The 19519-nt window shown below is 44.2% G+C and overlaps 1 protein-coding gene across 4 annotated transcripts in view; it reads left to right on the forward strand.

Moving 5' to 3' along the window:
• Window positions 1-19519, forward strand: part of trpm2 (transient receptor potential cation channel, subfamily M, member 2) — an 84734-nt gene that overhangs the window by 9774 nt on the left and 55441 nt on the right. For 2 of the 4 annotated variants that reach the window (XM_029701946.1, XM_029701945.1), the window contains exons 2-3: window positions 18371-18539; window positions 19147-19327. In XM_029701946.1, the coding sequence (XP_029557806.1) occupies window positions 18371-18539; window positions 19147-19327 (350 nt within the window). Of the gene's footprint in view, window positions 1-18370; window positions 18540-19146; window positions 19328-19519 lie in introns of those variants that run through there. The other 2 variants (XM_029701948.1, XM_029701947.1) reach the window with 2 other exon arrangements.

Consider the following 19519-nt stretch of genomic DNA (forward strand, 5'->3'; position numbering starts at 1 on the left):
CTATAGACCCCCCTCAGCTCCCAGCTGTTATAGACCCCCTCAGCTCCCAGCTGCTATAGACCCCCTCAGCTCCCAGCTGTTATAGACCCCCTCAGCTCCCAGCTGCTATAGACCCCCTCAGCTCCCAGCTGTTATAGACCCCCTCAGGTCCCAGCTGTTATAGACCCCCCTCAGCTCCCAGCTGTGCCCTTGACACCATATGTGAACTGATTGCCCCTCATCTATCTTCAGAGTTCGTTCTGTTAGGTAACTTAAACTGGATATGCTTAACACCCCAGCAGTCCTACATTCTAAGCTAGATGCCCTCAATCTCACACAAATTATCAAGGAAACCACCAGGTACAACCCTAAATCCGTAAACATGGGCACCCTCATAGATATTATCCTGACCAACTTGCCCTCCAAATATTTTCTGCTGTTTTCAATCAGGAACTCAGCGATCATTGCCTGCATCTGCTATGGGTCCGCGGTCAAACGACCACCCCTCATCACTGTCAAATGCTCCCTAAAACAGTTCTGCGAGCAGGCCTTTCTAATCGACCTGGCCCGGGTATCCTGGAAGGATATTGACCTCATCCCGTCAGTCGAGGATGCCTGGTTGTTCTTTAAAAGTATTTTCCTCACCAACTTAAATAAGCATGCCCCTTTCAAAAACTGTAGAACTAAGAACAAATATAGCCATTGGTACACTCCAGATCTGACTGCCCTCGACCAGCACAAAAACATCCTGTGGCGGACTGCATTAGCATCAAATAGCCCCCGCGATATGCAACTGTTCAAGGAAGTCAGGAACCAATACACGCAGGCAGTTAGGAAAGCTAAGGCTAGCTTTTTCAAACAGATATTTGCATCCTGTAGCTCTAACTCCAAAAAGTTTTGGAACACAGTAAAGTCCATGGAGAACAAGAGCACCTCCTCCCAGCTGCCCACTGCACTGAGGCTAGGTAATACGGTCACCACCAATAAATCCATGATAATCGAACATTTCAATAAGCATTTCTCTACAGCTGGCCATGCTTTCCTCCTGGCTACCTCAGCCCCAGCCAACAGCTCCGCCCCCCCCCCCCCCCCCCCCCCCGCAGCTACTTGCCCGAGCTTCCCCAGCTTCTCCTTCACCCAAATCCAGATAGCAGATGTTCTGAAAGAGCTGCAAAACCTGGACCCGTACAAATCAGCTGGGCTAGACAATCTGGACCCTCTCTTTCTAAAACTATCCACCGCCATTGTTTCAACCCCTATTACCAGTCTGTGCAACCTCTCTTTCGTATCGTCTGAGATCCCAAAGATTGGAAAGCTGCCGCGGTCATCCCCCTCTTCAAAGGGGGTGACACTCTAGACCCAAACTGTTATAGACCTATTTCCATCCTGCCCTGCCTCTCTAAAGTCTTCGAAAGCCAAGTTAATAAACAGATCACTGACCATTTCGAATCCCACCGTACCTTCTCCGCTGTGCAATCTGGTTTCCCGAGCTGGTCACGGGTGCACCTCAGCCACGCTCAAGGTACTAAACGATATCATAACCGCCATCGATAAAAGACAGTACTGTGCAGCCGTCTTCATCAACCTGGCCAATGCTTTCGACTCTGTCAATCACCGTATTCTTATCGGTAGACTCAACAGCCTTGGTTTCTCAAATGACTGCCTTGCCTGGTTCACCAACTACTTCGCAGACAGAGTGCAGTGTGTCAAATCGGAGGGCATGTTGTCCGGACCTCTGGCAGTCTCTATGGGGTTACCACAGGGTTCAATTCTCAGGCTGACTCTTTTCTCTGTATATATCAATGATGTCACTCTTGCTGCTGGTGATTCCCTGATCCACCTCTACGCAGACGACACCATTCTGTACACATCTGGCCCTTGTTTGGACACTGTGCTAACTAACCTCCAAACGAGCTTCGATGCCATACAACACTCCTTCCGTGGCCTCCAACTGCTCTTAAACGCTAGTTAACCAAATGCATGCTCTTCGACAGGGCACCCGTCCGCCCGACTAGCATCACTACCCTGGACGGTTCTGACCTAGAATATGTGGACAATTACAAATACCTAGGTGTCTGGCTAGACTGTAAACTCTCCTTCCAGACTCATATCAAACATCTCCAATCCAAAATCAAATCTAGAATCGGCTTTCTATTTCACAACAAAGCCTCAGTTTAGTCACATGATTTCTTAATTTGCAATAAGTTTGCCAATTGGTTGTGCAGCCAGACCTATTTGCCATTGCTTTTGCCTTATCCCTCTCAACCATACAATTTTTCAATTCCTCATCAATCCACAGGGGTTTAACAGTTTTTGCAGTCATTTTCTTAATGGGTGCAGGCTTTATTAGAGCAACTGGAATAAGTGTCACGTCCTCACCATAGAAAGCTGTTATTTTCTATTGTAGAGTAGGTCAGGGCGTGATGTTTTTTTTTCTAGTTTAGATTTTCTATGTTATGTTCTAGTTTTGTATTTCTATGTTGGGTTTTTGTTTGGGATGATCTCCAATTAGAGGCAGCTGGTCATCGTTGTCTCTAATTGGAGATCATACTTAAGTAGGTGTTTTTCCCACCTGGGTTTGTGGGAGATTTGTTTTTGAGTACGTGTATGTTAACTCTGCGTCACGGTTTGTTGTTATTCAGTTTATTTATATATATGGCATAGTTTCACAGTGTAAAAAAAATGTGGAACGACACACACGCTGCACTTTGGTCTCCTCCTTTCGACAACCGTGACAATAAGCAATTTCATAAATGTGTCAATTGTAGTGTCTGTTTGCTCCTCATTACACACCACGGACCAACATATATTCTTTACATCAACAACATAGGAATCACTACAAAACGTCATGTATGACCTTTTTCTTGAGTGGGCAGCTTGGTCATTGGTAAAAATAGAAAAGAGTGGAGGGCCTAGAGAGCTACTTTACATGTTTGACATTAGAGAAGCTTTCATTAAAGAAAACTCTTCTATCTGATAGATAGCTCTGAATCCACAATATGGCAGAGGTTGAAAAGCCATAACACATACTTTACGCTTTTCTCAACAACTGGCTATGGTCAATAATATCAAAGGCTGCACTGAAATCTAACAGTACAGCTCCCACAATCTTCTTATTATCAAGTTCTTTCAACCAATCATCAGTCATTTGTGTCAGTGCAGTACATGTTGAGTGCCCTTCTCTATAAGCATGCTGAAAGTCTGTTGTTATTTTGTTTACAGAGAAATAGCATTGTATTTGGTCAATTCTTTCCAACAGTTTGCTAAGAGCTGGTAGCAAGCTGATAGGTCTGCTGTTAGAACCAATAAAGGCAGCTTTACCACTCTTAGCGGAATGACTTTGGCTTCCCTCCAGGCCTGAGGACAAAGACTTTCCTCTAGGCTCAGATTAAAGACATGACAGATAGGAGTGGCTATAGAGTCAGCTACCATCCTCAGTAGCTTTCCATCTAAGTTGTCAATGCCAGGAGGTTTGTCATTATTGATCGATAAGAATCATTTTTCCACCTCTCCCACACTAACTTTACAACATTCAAACTTGCACTGCTTTTCTTTCATTATTAGTTTTTTATGCATGAATATAATTGCTCACTGTTCATCGTGGGCATTTCCTGCCTATAAGTCTAACTCTGATACTATTACCATATAAGGCCTAACTATGATACTATTACCATATAAGGCCTAACTCTGATACTATTACCATATAAGGCCTAACTATGATACTATTACTATATAAGGCCTAACTATGATACTATTACCATATAAGGCCTAACTCTGATACTATTACCATATAAAGCCTAACTATGATAATATTACCATATAAGGCCTAACTATGATACTATTACCATATAAGGCCTAACTATGATACTATTACCATATAAGGCCTAACTATGATACTATTACCATATAAGGCCTAACTATGATACTATTACCATATAAGGCCTAACTATGATACTATTACCATATAAGGCCTAACTATGATACTATTACTATATAAGGCTAACTATGATACTATTACCATATAAGGCCTAACTATGATACTATTACTATATAAGGCCTAACTATGATACTATTACCATATAAGGCCTAACTATGATAATATTACCATATAAGGCTAACTATGATACCAAATAGTAGGACAAAATGAGTATCATAACAGATATGGACAATTTTATGGATACGATTTAGAGCTCAGTATTTTTTGTAATTATCTGTAATCAGAGACAAAACCCATTTGCCATCACACATCTTTCTCATGTCAGTCAGTCAAGTGAGGTGCTAAGTGGTCTAAATAACTCAATTGGCTAGTTTGCCTGTCTATAAGAGAAGGGCGGGCTATACATTGATCCTGCTGCTCTGATTGGATAGAGTGAAGCTTTTTTTCTCCGTCCACTCACTTCATAATTTCACCCGATCACTTTGCCTCGCATGGTTTTGGTCTGATCATTTAGAATGCTACCATGATAAATCACATGGCGAGGATGTTTGCTATCAAGCTATCACTGTGCATAATCTCTAACAAGCGAGGCAAGGGTAGGGAACAAAAAATTAAACGCTGATGCGCAATCTGACTGAGTGACAGCAAACTTGGCTGCCCGCTGCAAGTTGAGGACACACATACACACCCCTCCCTGCGCTCCTCCTAATCTGCAGCTTTTTGGCAGTGAAAACATGCAGGGAGGTATTTTGTGAACATATACTTAGGCATATTAAAACACCTTAGTTTTTTCCGATCATGAGCATCATCTGATCTGATCTGACTATCATCTGTCAATTTACGGACACGATTATGAATACGAGTATAGCCATGTCAGGCACACGCCTAATGTTAACGTGTTTAAAGGTCTTACTCACAACGGTTATGGAGAGCAAGATCGCACAGGAGTCCAGAACAGCTAGTGCTCTCATGCGTGGTTCAGTGTTGTTTGCCTCGAAGCGAGCATAGAATGCATTTAGTTCATCTAGGAGGTTTGCATCACTGAACAACTCACTGCTGGGTTTCCCTTTGTAATCTGTACTAATCTCCAAACCCTGCCACATCCGACAAGCATCTGAGCCGCTGTAGTAGGACTCTATCTTAGTCCATGTCCGTTGCTTGAAAGCGGCAGCTCGGTCACTGTGGGGACGTCGTTGTTGATGCACTTATTGATGAAGCCTGTAACTGATGTGTTGAACTCCTCAATGTTATCAGATGAATCCCTGAACATATTCCAGTCTGTGCTAGCAAAGCAGTCTTGTAGCTTAGCATCCGCTTCGTTGGACCTCTTCCGTACTTGAGTGTACTGAGTGCGTCACTGGTACTTCCTGTTTTGAGTTTTTGCTTATAAACAAAATAAAATAAAATTGTATTTGTCACATGCTCTGAGTATGCTTACTTACAAGCCCTTAACCAACAATGCAGTTCAATAAATATTTAATAAAAGATTGACTAAATAAACTAAAGTAAATATAGTTAAAATAAAATGAACACAATAACAATAACAAGGATATATAGAGGGGGTACCGGTACCGAGGCAATGTGTGGGCGTACAGGTTAGTGGAGTTATTTTGTACAGTAGGTAGGGGTAAAGTGACTATGCATAAATAATAAACAGCAAGTAGCAGCAGTGTAAAAACAAAGAGGGGGGGAGTGTCAATGTAAATAGTCCGGGTGGCCATTTGATTAATTGTTCAGCAGTCTTATAGCTTGGGGGTAGAAGCTGTTAAAACCTGTTGGGGATAGGGGGCAGTATTTGCACGGCTGGATAAAAAACATACCCGATTTAATCTGGTTACTACTCCTGCCCAGTAACTAGAATATGCATATAATTAGTAGATTTGGATAGAAAACACTCTAAAGTTTCTAAAACTGTTTGAATGGTGTCTGTGAGTATAACAGAACTCATATGGCAGGCCAAAACCTGAGAAGATTCCATGCAGGAAGTGGAAATCTGATTTGTGGAATCACCTTCAACACTTTGCCTATGAAACACACCGTGAGTTAGGATTCATTTAGCACTTCCTAAGGCTTCCACTAGATGTCAACAGTCTTTACAAAGTGGTTTGAGTGTTCTCCTGTAAAAACTGACCGAACGAGAGGCCTGGAAAGTTGGTCATAGGCGGATGGCCATGTCTACTATGACGCGCATGCGTGTGGGGACCCTTTCTTTCTGAAACGTTTTATAAGACAATGCAATCGTCCGCCTTGAATATTATTGAAGTTCTGATTGAAAAAGGCCCTAAAGATTTATGTTATACAACGTTTGACATGTTTGAACGAACGTAAATATATATATTTTTGCTCTTTCGTGGCGACAAGTCCCGTGGGCTTCGGTACATTTTGAGTAGTCTACAGAACGCGCTAACAAGAAGGAGCTATTGGGACATAAATTATTAACTTTTTCGAACAAAACTACATTTGTTGTGGACCTGGGATCCCTGGAAGTGCCTTCTGATGAAGATAATCAAAGGTAAGTGAATATTTACAATAGTATATTGGATTTTGGATGGTTCCAAGATGTCGCTAACATGTATCGCCTAGCCTATTTTTCTTAGCATAGCACCTCGTTTATAGCAAAGTGTGATTTCCCAGTAAAGTTATTTTGAAATCTGGAAATGTGGTTGCATTCACGAGATGTTAATCTATAATTCTTTGAATGACAATATTATCATTTACCAATGTGTTCGAATAGTAATTTTGTAAATTGTAGCGCTGATTCACCGGCAGCATTTAAAATCAAAGCAAATCAAATGTATTTATATAGCCCTTCGTATATCAGCTGAAATCTCAAAGTGCTGTACAGAAACCCAGCCTAAACCCCCAAACAGCAAGCAATGCATGTGAAAGAGGCACGGTGGCTAGGAAAAACTCCCTAGGAAAAACTCCCTAGAAAGGCCAAAAACCTAGGAAGAAACCTAGAGAGGAACCAGGCTATGAGGGGTGACCAGTCCTCTTCTGGCTGTGCCGGGTGGATATTATAACAGAACATGGTCAAGATGTTAAAATGTTCATAAATGACCAGCATGGTCAAATAATAATATCATTGTAGTTGTCGAGGGTGCAACAAGCACGTCCGGTGAACAGGTCAGGGTTCCGTAGCCGCAGGCAGAACAGTTGAAACTGGAGCAGCAGCATGGCCAGGTGGACTGGGGACAGCAAGGAGTCATCATGCCAGGTAGTCCCGAGGCATGGTCCTAGGGCTCAGGTCCTCCGAGAGAAAGAAAGAAAGAGAGAAAGAGAGAATTAGAGAGAGCATATTTAAATTCACACAGGACACCGGATAAGACAAGAGAATACTCCAGATGAAACAGACTGACCCTAGCCCCCCGGCACATAAACTACTGCAGCATAAATACTGGAGGCTGAGACAGGAGGGATCAGAAGACACTGTGGCCCCATCCGATGATACCCCGGACAGGGCCAAACAGGCAGGATATAACCCCACCCACTTTGCCAAAGCACAGCCCCCACACCACTAGAGGGATGTCTACAACCACCAACTTACCGTCCGAAGACAAGGCCGAGTATAGCCCACAAAAATCTCCGCCATGGCACAACCCAAGGGGGGGCGCCAACCCAGACAGGAAGACCACGTCAGTGACTCAACCCACTCAAGTGACGCACCCCTCCCATGGACGGCATGGAAGATCACCAGTAAGTCAGTGACTCAGCCCCTGTAATAGGGTTAGAGGCAGAGAATCCCAGTGGAAAGAGGGGAACCGGCAAGGCAGAGACAGCAAGGGCGGTTCGTTGCTCCAGCCTTTCCGTTCACCTTCACACTCCTGGGCCAGACTACACTTAATCATAGGACCTACTGAAGAGATAAGTCTTCAGTAAAGACTTAAAGGTTGAGACTGAGTCTGCGTCTCTCACATGGGTAGGCAGACCATTCCATAAAATCGGAGCTCTATAGGAGAAAGCCCTACCTCCAGCCGTTTGCTTAGAAATTCTAGGGACAATTAGGAGGCCTGCGTCTTGTGACCGTAGCGTACGTGTAGGTATGTACGGCAGGACCAAATCGGAAAGATAGGTAGGAGCAAGCCCATGTAATGCTTTGTAGGTTAGCAGTAAAACCTTGAAATCAGCCCTTGCCTTAACAGGAAGCCAGTGTAGGGAGGCTAGCACTGGAGTAATATGATCAAATTTTTTGGTTCTAGTCAGGATTCTAGCAGCCTTATTTAGCACTAACTGAAGTTTGTTTAGTGCTTTATCCGGGTAGCCGGAAAGTAGAGCATTGCAGTAGTCCAGCCTAGAAGTAACAAAAGCATGGATACATTTTTCTGCGTCATTTTTGGACAGAAAGTTTCTGATTTTTGCAATGTTACGTAGATGGAAAAAAGCTGTCCTTGAAACAGTCTTGATATGTTCTTCAAAAGAGAGATCAGGGTCCAGAGTAACACCGAGGACCTTCACAGTTTTATTTGAGACGACTGTACAACCATCCAGTGTCACGCCCTGACCAGGTGAACTCGGGTATTTTGGGTCATGGTGTGTCATGTTGGGTATTTTCCCTTGGTTTGTTTTATGTTTACGTTTTAGCCTTGTGTAGGCTCTAGGTGGGTTATGTCTATGTTGGGTTCTGTCGATTCCCAATCAGAGACAGCTGTCGCTAATTGTCTCTGATTGGGATCACATTTAAGTTGTTGTTTTCCCCACGCTGTTTGTGGGGTGTTGTCTCTTTGTTTTGAGCACGTAACGTATCGACATTTTTCTTGATTTTGTGTACATGGTTAATTCCAGTGTGTTCAACAAACATGTGTTCGCTCCCAGCTGCGTTTTGGTCCGCTTCCTCGTCACCAGGCGACGAACGTTACAGAACACCCCACCGAACCAGGACCAAGCAGCGGGAGGAAAAGGAGCACGAGAGATGGGCTCGCGAGGGGAAGGAGTTCTGGACCTGGGAGGAGATCATGTCGGGGAAAGGACCCTGGCGGAAGGATTCCCAGGTCGAGGAGGTAAAGCCAGCCGGTAGACGGAGTCGCAGGCGGCGGTCGAGGAGGCCCGGAAAACACCCCCAAGAATTTTTTTTGGGGGGGCTAATGGGGTGGTCCGGAAGGGCAGAGGAAGAGCCCAGACCACTGCTCTCGTGGGGGATGATGGCGGAGGAAGAGAGGAAGATGATGAGGCAGTTGATTGAGGACCTGCAGAGGGAAGATCTGGAGGAGGAGCCATGGTATGCGGAGTTGCGCGCTGTGTCGCCAGTGCGCCCGCACAGCCCGGTGCGTCCGGTGGACATGCCCAGCACATGCCGTGCTAGGATGGGCATCCAGCCAGGACGAGTGGCTAAACCGGCTCCACGCTTCAGTTCACCAGTGCGTGTTCACAGTCCTGTCTGGCCCGTTCCTGTTCCCCGCACCAAGCCCACGGTGCGTGTCCACAGTCCTGTGCGGCCCGTCCCTGCTCCCCGCACCAAGCCATGGTATGCGGAGTTGCGCGCTGTGTCGCCAGTGCGCCCGCACAGCCCGGTGCGTCCGGTGGACATGCCCAGCACATGCCGTACTAGGATGGGCATCCAGCCAGGACGAGTGGCTAAACCGGCTCCACGCTTCAGGTCACCAGTACGTGTTCCCAGTCCTGTCCGGCCCGTCCCTGCTCCTCGCACCAGGTTATTGGTGCGTGTCCCCAGTCCTGTCCGGCCCGTCCCTGCTCCCCGCACCAGGTTAGTGGTGCGTGTCCCCAGTCCTGTCCGGCCCCCCGTCCCTGCTCCCCGCACCAGGTTAGTGGTGCGTGTCCCCAGTCCTGTCCGGCCCATCCCTGTTCCCCGCACCAAGCCCACGGTGCGTGTCCACAGTCCTGTCCGGCCCGTTCCTGTTCCCCGCACCAAGCCCACGGTGCGTGTCCACAGTCCGGCACGGCCCGTGTCCGGTCCACCGGTGCCCAATCCTGTTCCGGTCGACGGCTCCGCTCCAGAGCCTGAGCATGCCGCTCCACAGTGGTCCAGTCCGGGCCAGAGGGGTAGGGTTAAGGTGAAGGCGGGGGAAAGAACACGCCCGGGGCCAGAGCCTCCACCGAGGGTGAGGCGCCCACCCGGGTCCCCCCCCTAATAGACTTAAGTTTGGTGCGCCGGGAGTACGCACCGTTGGGGGGGGGGGTTCTGTCACGCCCTGACCAGGTGAACTCTGGTATTTTGGGTCAGGGTGTGTCATGTTGGGTATTTTCCCTTGGTTTGTTTTATGTTTACGTTTTAGCCTTGTGTAGGCTCTAGGTGGGTTATGTCTATGTTGGGTTCTGTCGATTCCCAATCAGAGACAGCTGTCGCTAATTGTCTCTGATTGGGATCACATTTAAGTTGCTGTTTTCCCCACGCTGTTTGTGGGGTGTTGTCTCTTTGTTTTGAGCACGTAACGTATCGACATTTTTCTTGATTTTGTGTACATGGTTAATTCCAGTGTGTTCAACAAACATGTGTTCGCTCCCAGCTGCGTTTTGGTCCGCTTCCTCGTCACCAGGCGACGAACGTTACATCCAGATTAATTGTCAGATTGAACAGAAGATCTCTTTGTTTCTTGGGACCTAGAACAAGCATCTCTGTTTTGTCCGAGTTTAAAAGTAGAAAGTTTGCAGCCATCCACTTCCTTATGTCTGAAACACAGGCTTCTAGCGAGGGCAATTTTGGAGCTTCACCATGTTTCATTGAAATGTACAGCTGTGTGTCGTCCGCATAGCAGTGAAATTTAACATTATGTTTTCGAATGACATCCCCAAGAGGTAAAATATATAGTGAAAACAATAGTGGTCCTAAAACGGAACCTTGAGGAACACCGAAATTTACAATTGATTTGTCAGAGGACAAACCATTCACAGAGACAAACTGATATCTTTCCGACAGATAAGATCTAAACCAGGCCAGAACTTGTCCATGTAGACCAATTTGGGTTTCCAATCTCTCCAAAAGAATGTGGTGATCGATGGTATCAAAAGCGGCACTAAGATCTAGGAGCACGAGGACAGATGCAGAGCCTCGGTCTGACGTCATTAAAAGGTCATTTACCACCTTCACAAGTGCAGTCTCAGTGCTATGATGGGGTCTAAAACCAGACTGAAGCGTTTCGTATACATTGTTTGTCTTCAGGAAGGCAGTGAGTTGCTGTGCAACAGCTTTTTCTACAATTTTTGAGAGGAATGGAAGATTCGATATAGGCCGATTAGTTTTTTTTATCATTTCTGGGTCAAGATTCGGCTTTTTCAAGAGAGGCTTTATTACTGCCACTTTTAGTGAGCTTGGTACACATCCGGTGGATAGAGAGCCGTTTATTATGTTCAACATAGGAGGGCCAAGCACAGGAAGCAGCTCGTTCAGTAGTTTAGTTGGAATAGGGTCCAGTATGCAGCTTGAGGGTTTGGAGGCCATGATTATTTTCATCATTGTGTCAAGAGATATAGTACTAAAACACTTTAGTATCTCCCTTGAGCTAAGGTCCTGGCAGAGTTGTGCAGACTCAGGACAATGGAGCTTTGGAGGAATACCCAGATTTAAAGAGGAGTCCGTAATTTGCTTTCTAATGATCATGATCTTTTCCTCAAAGAAGTTCATAAATGTATTACTGCTGAAGTGAAAGCCATCCTCCATTTGCGAATGCTGCTTTTTAGTTAGCTTTGCGACAGTATCAAAAAGAAATTTCGGATTGTTCTTGTTTTCCTCAATTAAGTTGGAAAAATAGGATGATCGAGCAGCAGTGAGGGCTCTTTGATACTGCACGGTACTGTCTTTCCAAGCTAGTCGGAAGACTTCCAGTTTGGTGTGGCGCCATTTCCGTTCCAATTTTCTGGAAGCTTGCTTCAGAGCTCGTGTATTTTCTGTATACCAGGGAGCTAGTTTCTTATGACAGATGTTTTTAATTTTTAGGGTTGCAAATGCATTTAGGGTATTGTGCAAGGTTAAATTGAGTTCCTCGGTTAGGTGGTTAACTGATTTTTGTCCTCTGACGTCCTTGGGTAGGCAGAGGGAGTCTGGAAGGGCATCAAGGAATCTTTGGGTTGTCTGAGAATTTATAGCACGACTTTTAATGCTCCTTGGTTGGGGTCTGAGCAGATTCATTGTTGCAATTGTAAACGCAATAAAATGGTGGTCCGATAATCCAGGATTATGAGGAAAAACATTAAGATCCACAACATTTATTCCATGGGACAAAACTCGGTCCAGAGTATGACTGTGGCAGTGAGTAGGTCCAGAGACATGTTGGACAAAAACCCACTGAGTCGATGATGGCTCCGAAAGCCTTTTGGAGTGGGTCTGTGGACTTTTCCATGTGAATGTTAAAGTCACCAAAAATTAGAATATTATCTGCTATGACTACAAGATCCGATAGGAATTCAGGGAACTCAGTGAGGAACACTGCATATGGCCCAGGAGGCCTGTAAACAGTAGCTATAAAAAGTGAGTGAGTAGGCTGCATAGATTTCATGACTAGAAGCTCAAAAGACGAAAATGTCATTGTTTTTTTTTTTGTAAATTGAAATTTGCTATCGTAGATGTTAGCAACACCTCCGCCTTTGCCGGATGCACGGGGGGTATGGTCACTAGTGTAACCAGGGGGTGAGGCCTCATTTAACACAGTAAATTCATCAGGCTTAATTCATCAGGCCATGTTTCAGTCAGGCCAATCACATCAAGATTATGATCAGTGATTAGTTCATTGACTATAACTGCCTTGGAAGTGAGGGATCTAACATTAAGTAACCCAATTTTGAGATGTGAAGTATCACAATCTCTTTCAATAATGGCAGGAATGGAGGAGGTCTTTATACTAGTGAGATTACTAAAGGGAACACCGCCATTTTTAATTTTGCCCAACCTAGATCGAGGCACAGACACGGTCTCAATGGGGAAAGCTGAGCTGACCATGCTGACTGTGCTAATGGCAGACTCCACTAAGCTGGCAGGCTGGCTAACAGCCTGCTGCCTGGCCTGCACCCTATTTCATTCTGGAGCTAGAGGAGTTAGAGCCCTGTCTATGTTCGTAGATAAGATGAGAGCACCCCTCCAGCTAGGATGGAGTCCGTCACTCCTCAACAGGCCAGGCTTGGTCCTGTTTGTGGGTGAGTCCCAGAAAGAGGGCCAGTTATCTACAAATTCTATCTTTTGGGAGGGGCAGAACACAGTTTTCATCCAGCGATTGAGTTGTGAGACTCTGCTGTAGAGCTCATCACTCCCCCTAACTGGGAGGGGGCCAGAGACAATTACTCGATGCCGACACATCTTTCTAGCTGATTTACACGCTGAAGCTATGTTGCGCTTGGTGACCTCTGACTGTTTCATCCTAACATCGTTGGTGCCGACGTGGATAACAATATCTCTATACTCTCTACACTCGCCAGTTTTAGCTTTAGCCAGCACCGTCTTTAGATTAGCCTTAACGTCGGTAGCCCTGCCCCCTGGTAAACAGTGTATGATCGCTGGATGATTCGTTTTAAGTCTAATACTGCGGGTAATGGAGTCGCCAATTACTAGGGTTTTCAATTTGTCAGAGCTAATGGTGGGAGCCGTCGGCGTCTCAGACCCCACAGCGGGAGGAGTAGAGACCAGAGAAGTCTCGGCCTCCGACTCCGACTCACTTAATGGGGAGAACCGGTTGAAAGTTTCTGTCGGCTGAATAAGCGACACCGGTTGAGCATTCCTACAGCGTTTCCCTCCAGAAGCCATGAGAAAGTTGTCCGGCTGCGGGGACCGTGCGAGGGGGTTTATACTAACGTTACCATCTGTACTTGCTGGTGGCACAGACGCTGTTTCATCCTTTCCTACACTGAAATTACCCTTGCCTAACGATTGCGTCTGAAGCTGGGCTTGCAGCACAGCTATCCTTGCCGTAAGGCGATCGCTCTCCTGTATATTATAAGTACAACGACTGCAATTAGAAGGCATCATGTTAATGTTACTTAGCTTCGGCTGTTTGAAGTCCTGACGAACCATGTCCAGATAAAACCTCCGGGGTAAGAAAGTTGAATGAAAAAAGTTGAGTGAGGGTAAAAAGTAAAAATATACGGTAATGAAAAAGTAAAAACCGTTAGGTAGCAAAGTAAGATCGGCAACAAAAACGCACAGCAGCGTAAATAAGTCGGCAAGTTGTGCATTTGAGGGAAAATATTTTCTGAATTTCACCGCCACTGTAAAATGCTGTTTTTGGATATAAATATGAACTTGATAGAACAAAAAATGCATGTATTGTCTAACAAAATGTCCTAGGAGTGTAATCTGATGAAGATTGTCAAAGGTTAGTGCATAATTTTAGCTGGTTTTCTGCTTTTGGTGACGCCTGTCTTTGAATTGACAAAACATTACACACAGCTATTTTCAATGTACTGTCCTAACATAATCTAACTTTATGCTTTCGCCGTAAAGCCTTTTTGAAATCGGACAACGTGGTTAGATTAAGGAGATGTTTATCTTTCAAAGGGTGTAAGATAGTTGATTATTTGAGAAATTTCAATTATTCGATTTATTCTGTTTTGAATTTCGCGCGTTGTATCTTGTCAAGCAATCCCGTTAACGGGATCCGAACGGGAAGGGGTATCCCCAACAGGTTTTAAGGGGCCATTTTTGGTCCTAGACTTGGTGCTCCGCTACCGCTTGCCATGCGGTAGCAGAGAGAATAGTCTATGACTTTGGTGACAGGAAGCAGGAGGAGGGATTCGTGGTCTGCAATTTACCATAATGTATTCTAGTTCAGGTGAGCAAAAGCTGGATACTTCCTTCACACTTGAAGCAGCGCACCAGTTGTTGTTTACAAGAGGCACACCCCTCCCCTTTGGTTTTACCGGAGTTCGCTGTCCGATCGTTACGAAACATGGAGAAACCCTAGAGTTTTATGTCCATATCGTCCGTCAGTAGGCTTGGGCGGTATTCAGATTGTCATACCTTCATACCGACCTTGTGCCTTACTGGGATATTCGGTAATACTGGCACTGAATGCAAGGAACGCTGTTTTCAAACCCTACTGATACTCTGTAATCCGAAGATTAGCAATGCTAACAAGTACATGTAATTCCCATAGAGAATGCTAACTAAATGCTAATGAGAACATTGCGAACATTTTTACAGTTTCTGACCTAAACTATACAAGTAACTCCAAAATGCTATTCCTAGTTTGCTGCATGAACAAAACACATATTAGACAGCAAGGCTCTTGAATCAGGACGGGATTATCTGCTGTTACCAAGCGAATGCTTGATTTTAGAAGAAGCTAACGACTTAGATGGATATATAACTAGCTACTAAAATAGCATGCCAAATGCACAACTGCAGAGAATTTAGCACATTTTAGACAGCTAACATAATAGTTATAATATATCTAGCTGGCAAACATTTATTTGTGAATTCCTTACTGTAACTAGATCACCTGGCGCATGTGAACAACAATGAGTGACACACAAGGCTCCGGTCTCTAGTTGATGTACGCTTGTAAACAAACACTGGGGACTACTGTAACCTTCATAATAATGTGACAGGTGAAATGAAGAAAGCAATTTTTTTATTATCTCCTAACGTATTGCACAAGTTGACTGCGGGTATTTATTTAAAAAGTAGCTACAAATATTACAATTTATTAAAAGCTTCAAAGAAAAAGGTATTGAAAAACCATCCCATGGCTTTTTCCAAATACCCTGATATATGGTATACCACCCAAGCCTATCCGTCAGCCAAGTTTCTGAAAAGCATAGAATATCACAGCTTTTCATGTCCTGTTGGTAGGAAACTCTCAAACAGAGCTCGTCCATCTTGTTCTAAAGTAACTGGACATTTGCCAATAAAAAGGAGGGGAGTGCCGGAAAAATGTTCTCTATGTCTGAGTCTAACAAATACGCCAGCCCTACTCTTCCGTCTTTCCTTGCGGCGCTTGGGTAGCCTTAACAAAGGACTGGGTTCCGGTTTAAACAAGGAAAGAGCTGAGTCGGAGTTGAAGTAAGAGCTAAAATCGAGGACGAAGTCGAGGTTATTTGCTGTTGTCCTTGGTCATCATACGTGATGATGTTGGGAGCTTGATGTACAAAGAAAGTCAGGATAAACGAGAAAAAATACACAAGATAGCAAAGTCAGGGTGGAGCACGTTCTTATGACTCGTTCTCTAATGAATGTTTATCTAATGATGTGTTCTCTAATGACTGGTTCTCTAATGATGTGTTCTCTAATGACTGGTTCTATAATGACTGGTTCTATAATGACTGGTTCTATAATGACTGGTTCTCTAATGACTGGTTCTATAATGACTGGTTCTCTAATGACTGGTTCTATAATGACTGGTTCTCTAATGACTGGTTCTATAATGACTGGTTCTATAATGACTGGTTCTATAATGACTGGTTCTGTAATGACTGGTTCTATAATGACTGGTTCTATAATGACTGGTTCTATAATGACTGGTTCTCTAATGACTGGTCCTCTAATGACTGGTTCTATAATGACTCGTTCTCTAATGAATGTTTATCTAATGATGTGTTCTCTAATGACTGGTTCTCTAATGATGTGTTCTCTAATGATTGGTTCTATAATGACTGGTTCTCTAATGACTGATTTTATAATGACTGGTTCTATAATGACTGGTTCTCTAATGACTGGTTCTCTAATGACTGGTTCTATAATGACTGGTTCTATAATGACTGGTTCTATAATGACTGGTTCTCTAATGACTGGTTCTCTAATGACTGATTTTATAATGACTGGTTCTATAATGACTGGTTCTATAATGACTGGTTCTCTAATGACTGATTTTATAATGACTGGTTCTATAATGACTGGTTCTCTAATGACTGGTTCTCTAATGACTGGTTCTCTAATGACTGGTTCTATAATGACTGGTTCTCTAATGACTGGTTCTATAATGACTGGTTCTATAATGACTGGTTCTCTAATGACTGGTTCTCTAATGACTGATTATCGAATGACTGGTTCTATAATGACTGGTTCTATAATGACTGGTTCTATAATGACTGGTTCTCTAATGACTGGTTCTCTAATGACTGGTTCTCTAATGACTGGTTCTATAATGACTGGTTCTATAATGACTGGTTCACTTCTGACTGGTTCTCTAATGACTGGTTCTCTAATGTCTGGTTCTCTAATGACTGGTTCTCTAATGACTGGTTCTATAATGACTGGTTCTCTAATGACTGGTTCTATAATGACTGGTTCTCTAATGGCTGGTTCTATAATGACTGGTTCTATAATGACTGGTTCTCTAATGACTGGTTCTATAATGACTGGTTCTCTAATGACTGGTTCTATAATGACTGGTTCTATAATGACTGGTTCTCTACTGACTGGTTCTATAATGACTGGTTCTGTAATGACTGGTTCTGTAATGACTGGTTCTCTAATGACTGGTTCTCTACTGACTAGTTCTATAATGACTGGTTCTGTAATGACTTGTTCTATAATTACTGGTTCTCTAATGACTGGTTCTATAATGACTGGTTTTATAATGACTGGTTCTCTAATGACTGGTTCTGTAATGACTGGTTCTCTAATGACTGGTTCTATAAATACTGGTTCTCTAATGACTGATTCTCTAATGACTGGTTCTATAATGACTGGTTCTCTAATGACTGATTCTCGAATGACTGGTTCTCTAATGACTGGTTCTATAATGACTGGTTCTCTAATGACTGGTTCTATAATGACTGGTTCTATTATGACTGGTTCTGTAATGACTGGTTATATAATGACTGGTTCTCTACTGACTGGTTCTATAATGACTGGTTCTGTAATGACTGGTTATATAATGACTGGTTCTCTACTGACTGGTTATATAATGACTGGTTCTCTAATGACTGGTTCTCTAATGACTGGTTCTATAATGACTGGTTCTCTAATGACTGGTTCTCTAATGACTGGTTATATAATTACTGTATTTTTTAATGACTGTTTATCAAGAGACTCACCTCCCTCACTAGCTTTAAGCACCAGCTGTCAGAGCAGATCACTGCACCTGTACATAGCCCATCTGTAAATAGCCCATCTATCTACCTCATCCCCATACTGTATTTATTTATTTATCTTGCTCCTTTGCACCCCAGTATCTCTACTTGCACATTCATCTTCTGCACATCTACCATTCCAGTGTTTAATTGCTATATTGTAATTACTTCGCCACCATGGCCTATTTATTGCCTTAACTCCCTTATCTTACCTCATTTGCACACACTGTATATAGACTTTTTCTATTGTGTTATTGACTGTATGTTTGTTTATTCCATGTGTAACTCTGTGTTGTTGTTTGTGTCACACTGTTTTGCTTTATCTTGGCCAGGTCACAGTTGTAAATGAGAACTTGTTCTCAACTAGCCTACCTGGTTAAATTAAGGACTTGTTCTCAGCTGGTCTACCTGGTTAAATAAAGGTGAAATATTATTATTTATTTTTTTAAATATCATGACTTGTTCTCAAATGACTTTTTTTTGACTGTTTGTCTGCCACAGTAACGGGATCTGTAAGTGTGGTTACCAGAGGATTCACCATGTTGATGCCTCTATCAAACCTGAGAACTACCTGGGAGAGACATGGGACAGACACAGACACGTACAGGAGCTCCCTACTGACGCTTATGGAGACATCTGGTTTGGTGGCCTTGGACAGAAGATTGGCAAGGTATAAATATCTCAATTTATGTCAAATTCTTGTTAAGATTTATTCATTGTGTTCTTTTGTGTGTTAATATATGGATCTGTCTGTCTGTCTGTCTGTCTGTCTGTCTGTCTGTCTGTCTGTCTGTCTGTCTGTCTGTCTGTCTGTCTGTCTGTCTCTGTCGTCTGTCTGTCTCTGTCGTCTATCTGTCTGTCTGTCTTTGTCGTCTGTCTGTCTGCCTGCCTGCCTGCCTGCCTGCCTGTGTCGTCTGTCTCTCTGTCTCTGTCGTCTATCTGTCTGTCGTCTGTCTCTGTCGTCTGTCTGTCTGTCTGTCTGCCTGCCTGCCTGTCTGTCTGTCTGTCTGTCTGTCTGTCTGTCTCTGTCGTCTGTCTGTCTCTGTCGTCTATCTGTCTGTCTCTGTCGTCTGTCTGTCTGTCTGTCTGTCTGTCTGTCTGTCTGTCTGTCTGTCTGTCTGTCTGTCTGCCTGCCTGCCTGTCTGTCTGTCTGCCTGTCTGTCTGTCTGCCTGCCTGCCTGCCTGCCTGCCTGCCTGCCTGCCTGCCTGCCTGTCTGCCTGCCTGCCTGCCTGCCTGCCTGTCTGCCTGCCTGCCTGCCTGCCTGCGTGTCCTCCAGTACGTGCGCGTCTCCTCAGACACCTCTCCAGACCTGCTGTACCAGCTGCTGACAGAACAGTGGAAACTTCCTCCTCCCAACCTGCTCATCTCTGTCACCGGAGGGGCCAAGAACTTCTACATGAAACCTCACCTCACAGCACTGTTCCGCAGGGGCCTCATTAAAGTGGCACAGACTACAGGTACAGTACTGACCTGACTACAGGTACAGTACTGACCAGACTACAGGTACAGTACTGACCTGACTACAGGTACAGTACTGACCTGACTACAGGTACAGTACTGACCTGACTACAGGTACAGTACTGACCTGACTACAGGTACAGTACTGACCTGACTGACTGGCTCCAGACTACAGGTACAGTACTGACCTG

This window comes from Salmo trutta, chromosome 20, assembly GCF_901001165.1.
Source record: "Salmo trutta chromosome 20, fSalTru1.1, whole genome shotgun sequence".
NCBI lineage: Eukaryota > Metazoa > Chordata > Actinopteri > Salmoniformes > Salmonidae > Salmo > Salmo trutta.